Source organism: Apteryx rowi, unplaced genomic scaffold, assembly GCF_003343035.1.
Source record: "Apteryx rowi isolate R43461 unplaced genomic scaffold, aptRow1 scaffold_80, whole genome shotgun sequence".
Taxonomy (NCBI): Eukaryota; Metazoa; Chordata; class Aves; order Apterygiformes; family Apterygidae; genus Apteryx; species Apteryx rowi.
This window is the reverse complement of record NW_020451094.1, coordinates 1,450,542-1,455,650: the sequence shown is the minus strand read 5'-3', so window position 1 is coordinate 1,455,650 and position 5,109 is coordinate 1,450,542. Positions and strand designations below refer to the sequence as shown.

General features: G+C 58.7%; 1 protein-coding gene across 2 annotated transcripts in view; it reads left to right on the top strand.

Annotated features, from left to right (window-relative positions):
• LOC112977169 (P-selectin-like) overlaps window positions 1-4,981 on the top strand; it is a 12,109-nt gene extending 7,128 nt beyond the window's left edge. Inside the window, exons 5-11 of one of the 2 annotated variants that reach the window (XM_026089201.1) lie at window positions 1,760-1,945; window positions 2,090-2,275; window positions 2,796-2,981; window positions 3,165-3,287; window positions 3,682-3,712; window positions 4,044-4,099; window positions 4,457-4,981. In XM_026089201.1, the coding sequence (XP_025944986.1) occupies window positions 1,760-1,945; window positions 2,090-2,275; window positions 2,796-2,981; window positions 3,165-3,287; window positions 3,682-3,712; window positions 4,044-4,098 (767 nt within the window). In that variant the 3' untranslated portion in view covers window position 4,099; window positions 4,457-4,981. The remainder of the gene's footprint in view (window positions 1-1,759; window positions 1,946-2,089; window positions 2,276-2,795; window positions 2,982-3,164; window positions 3,288-3,681; window positions 3,713-4,043; window positions 4,100-4,456) is intronic. The other variant, XM_026089203.1, reaches the window with a different exon arrangement.
• The last annotated feature ends 128 nt before the right edge of the window (window positions 4,982-5,109 follow it).

Here is a 5,109-nt window from a genome sequence, read left to right as displayed (position 1 = left end):
CTTGTAACCTGAGGGGGACCAAACACCTATAACTGTTAACTGCTGCTAAAATTGCTATTATCAGATTTTACTACCAAGTAGCTGAGAAAGCTTTATAGATGCATTCCTCTAGGAAACCAATGCTGTGTAGTGACCCCAGCATAAGAGCAYGCGTGGAGGAATGGCCAGAGTGTGATAGCCAAGGTCTCAAAGGCATGCAATGGTACCAGAGGCCCCAGAGCTATTGCAAGAGGTGGGCACACACCTAGTGATCACTTATACTGCACCCTGGCAAGGAACCACTCTTAGGGCACAGCAAAACTGGTGCGAAACAAGGCTGTAGGCACGGCTTCCCTGTGCTGCTGAAGCCGCTAGTTATGCCATCAGAAAGCTCAGCGTCCTCTAGGAGGAGATTCCTCTGGTCTTGAAGGACAGTAAGGAAAATGGGGAGCCTTCTGGTGCAACCACAGGGGGGGCATGTGACTCGACTGTGCACAGGCATGTGTAAAATCAGGTGGAAGCTGCCAGCTCTGGCAGCTTGGGCAGAGCTGTCTCTGGATTGCCTATGCATGTCCCCAATGAAAGCCACCAGTCGTGCTGGTGCCTTAGTCCACAGTCAGCTCTACAGAACGAATCACTCTGGCATCCTGCACTGTGGCCTGTGCACAGCCTGTTTACTCTCTCTAATGGAAACTGTGCCCCCATCTGCAGCTTGTGCTTGGTCCGGTACTCTGCTCTTGAGCTCGGCTGTAATCTGGATCCATGTCACCGTAGTTGGCCAGAACTGGGGGCRTTGCTGGAGGATGTAGTTGGCCTGGGGCAGTGCCACAGGCTCCCTTGCACCACCCACAGTGCCGGAGGGTGTTCTGGATGACAGCTCTGGGGCCGTGGGTGCTGGGAGCTGAAGCAAGGTGTGATGGAAAGCCTGCTCTTGGTGCTGCTTAGGCTTCCTGTTTAAAGTGGAGAGGTTCATTTCCCTGTCCAAGTACAAGGCATAAACCCCTGGGAGCAGCTGCCCGCTCCTTACCCGCTGTGTCCCATGAGAATGCCTTCCCCAGCTCTCCATGCCCTCCCACCCCTGCTCTGCTCGTTGTGGCCAGCAAAGGAAGTGCTTCTGCCTCTGCTCCAACACCCAGCCTTCTGGCACTGCTTGCATCCAGCTCTGCTTGCTGGCACTCTTCTCTTCTTGGGGTAATCGGCCCTCCTGCCCCTTCCTGAGGTCCAGCCAAGGATCCCCGCCCAGTCACCAGCGCCAACTAGCAGCTCTTGACCAGCACCCCTTCCTTGGCAGACCCTCTGTCAGATCTCGTGGGTGGCACACAATCCCAAAGTCCATTCCCCTATCAGCGCCCACATGGGTGCCTCCAAGTCTCCTGCTGTCTTTCCATGCCTGCATGCAACCCTTGCAGCTGAAGTTGCCAGCACATCTCTGCCCCAAGTCCTGCCTCACAACTGCGCTCTGCCTTTCTCTTGCACCCCTCAGCCCCAGCAAGGCCTGCAGCACTCGCGGCTCCCCTGGCACTCCCCCAGCTCACAGGCCGTAGCCCGCCTGGCGCATGCTGCGCGTCCCCCACCAGCAGCCCTGCAGCACTGAGCAGAGGGGATGGGGTCTGCCTGCACCTGCCTGCCCAGGCCTTAAACCCTCAGGACAGCTGCCCCCACAGAGGATGGCCTGGTCCTGCGCCCATCACCCCGACACAGCAGGCACAGGCAATGACAAGGACATGCTGCTGCCAGCGTGGCCTCGGTCCTGCCCCTGAGACCTGCTCTCCCCTTGCAGCCGTCACGTGCCCGGTGCTCAGCGCTCCAGACTGGGGAGAGCTCAGCTGCTCCCACCTCCACAGCAACTTCAGCTTCGGCTCCACGTGCACCTTCTCCTGCCAGACGGGGTTTGTGCTGACGGGGCCACAGAGCCGCGAGTGCACGGCCACGGGGGACTGGACTGGGCAGCCCCCACAGTGTGAAGGTAGAGGCTGATGCTGGAGCTCCCTGCATCACTGGCTTGTGGTGACACTGGGATGCTCCTGGGCCCCTTAGTCCTCCAGATCCCAGCAGTCTGACCTTGCGGTCCCCATGCTCCTACTTCACGTGTGTCTCTTCACCCTTGCAGCCATCAAATGCCCTGCACTGGCCGCCCCTGCCATGGGCCACACAGCCTGCTCCCACCTCCACAGCAACTTCAGCTTCGGCTCCACGTGCACCTTCTCCTGCCAGACGGGGTTTGTGCTGACGGGGCCACAGAGCCGCGAGTGCACGGCCACGGGGGACTGGACTGGGCAGCCCCCACAATGTGCAGGTAGAGGCTCATCTCATGCATGTYTGCATCTGGTATCCTTGTGAGGATACGTCTGCTCTGCAGGCCCTGGCCTCTCTCCGCTGTACTGGAGGAGCATTTTTCTGTGAAAGAGGCCGAATCATGAGTGCTCAGGCCAGAGACAGTGGTAGTGGGAGGGAGCTGTGTAATGAGGCAGTGATGTGCCCCCTCCGTCTCTACCCTCATCATGATGCTTTCTGTGACACCCCCAACATGGGTATTTACAGTGGATGCACCATRCTCTGGGGTGCTGACCCTCTGAAATCTCCTTTTCTCCTCCAAGTCTCCTAGAAACTGGCGTTTCTGGTGCTATGTCCTGTCACACCATAGCCAGCATGGTGCCTGCTGCTCTCTTTTAACTTTCCCCAGGATCCCCTTCCSTTTAGCACTGCCAGCCTGTGGCTGCCCGTCCCCTGCCTCCCCAGCCCACACGCCCTCATTCCTTCCTCCCACTGCCTATGGCCCCATCTTACTAATCCCACTGTTGTGCTTCGCCCACCAGCCATCAGCTGCCCGGTGCTAGACACTCCCAGCAGAGGCCGAATAAACTGCTCTCACTTGCACGGGAACTTCACGTACAACTCCATRTGTGCCTTCTCCTGCGAGGCGGGATTTGTTCGGATGGGAGCGGAGGTGCTCCGGTGTGCAGCCACAGGGAACTGGACCCGACGTCCCCCAGTCTGTGCAGGTACTGCAGGGCCTGCAGTCCACCACTGCTTCGGTGCTGCCCGCAGCCCTCTCCTCTCTGCAGGGCTCTCTCCCCCCTCCCTGGGAAAGGGGCTCAGGGCACACGTCTGCGGTGGTGGGCACCCCAGCAGCTTTGACTCCACGATTACTTTTTCTAACGTGTGGGTTTGTGCATGTGTTTCAGAGAATGCTGCCTCCTTCTTGAAGCAAGTGCTGTTTTACAGCGGCAGCACTGCTCTGGTGGCAGCAGGCATCGTGCTCTCCGGGACACTCATCGCTCTCCTAGTCAAGCGGCTCAGTGACAGAGGTACAGAAGTGCCTGCTACAGCCAGCGGTGGCTTTGGCTGGGGACTTTCACACAAAGTGGTTATGGAGGCCCAGGGGAGGGCAGATTGTTCAGAGGAGCTTAAAAACACAACTCTCATTCCATRTGTCATATTGCTGTCGGTCACTGTTGGTCCAGAAGTACCTCCCTGACAGTTCACCCAGCTGAAAGTGTCAGCAACCAGATTTGAAGGCTAAAGCCAGAAAAACATCATAACTAGGCAGGCACTGGCCACAGGCTTCGCCCCAAGTCCCATGCTTGTCAAACTCAGTTCAATCTGTCAGATACTGTCTGCTTTTCATGTCCTTTGCTAACAAGATCTGCTTCTTTCTTTTGTATTTGCATCGTTCCGTGGTCATTTCAACACCAAAATCAGAGGAGAAGAAAAAGCTCCTGAATCCCACCAGGTGAGAGCCACACTCTGCAGGAGGGTCACTCTGCCCCACGCTGTGCCCTGCAGATAGGGCAGACCTTGTCCCTGTGGTCACCCTGCTATCACCATCACCCAGATCTGCCAGTGTGGAGCTGCTTTTACATGCAGTTGGAGCATATTCAGGGGCTAACGAGGTTCTGCTAACTGATGTTCTCCAAAATCCTGCAATTTTGCAGGATGTAACCCCTTGATTGTGCAGCCCCTTGGGAGAATCTCCATAAGAGACATGAGTGCTTTCCTCACCTAAACATGAGCTTTCCCATTTCTTTTTACCCCAACTTTATACTCTTGTGTTTGTTATCTAGTGACTTGGGATCACCAGGCATCTTCACCAATGCAGCATACGACTCCAACTTGTAAGGTAAGCGTAAGACTGCCAGCGGCATCCTCTGTGCTTGGGTAGCACGCTGGAAATATTCCTGGGTGCTCCTTCTTGAGGTTACTCATGGAAAATTCACCTGCTTCTTGGCAGTGCTGGGGCCTGCTGGCCGCCTGCCCTGCTCTTGGCCTGGCTGCAGGGACATCCACGAGCACTCCCAGCTGCAGAAGCTGCCCTGTAGCCCGGGAAGGGAGGGGACCACGTTGCTTCTGTGCCACACGAAATGGGGCAACATGGGCTTCTGCTCTCTTACACTTGGCCAGCYCAGGAGTGGCCAAAACAAAACTTACTCTTAAAATCCAGTCCTCTCCTTTGGCTCATCTTGCCTGTTTCTTGCAGAGCACCTGGGACATGCCCAGAGCAGGGATGTCCCCCTGAAGAGAAAGGACCTGAAGGTACTTCACGCCTCCACCCTTGCAGAAGCTCGCTCCCACCGGGAGCAGCCACCATCCGGACTCAGACTGCAGGCCCGGCCGGCCGAGGCCGCACCGACGCTGCACGCCCCTGTCCTGCTCCGAAACCGCGGCGGCTCGCCAGCCGCACTGTGGCTCGCGGGGAGCAGAGCCCACCCGCGAAGACGGGCGGTGGGGACGCGGCCTGCACCTCTCCTCCTGGGCTTGCGCGGGCCGGGGGCACCGGGGCGTCACGCTGTACGGGACGCCCGTCACGGCCCCGCTTCGCAGCACCCCCCTCCTCCTTCCCTTCAACGTGCAAAAAATTGCCAAAATGCAGAACGAGACCGTTCCCTGCCCCCCCGCAGCCCCTGCTGCCCGCCGGCCGCGGGGGACCCGCCCAGTCGCGCTGCGGCGAGGGGCGTGTGCCGGGGACCGAGTAAAGGCTTCTCTCTGCCGAGCGCCGCCTCGACCTGCTCGTGTCCGCGTGGGCGTTTCCAGGGGCGCGGGGCAGCGCCGGGGCGCTCTTCCCTGGCCGGGACGGGGGATCACGGAGCGGGGGCGCGGCCCCCCCCGGCGCAACGTGGGGAAAGGCACGGC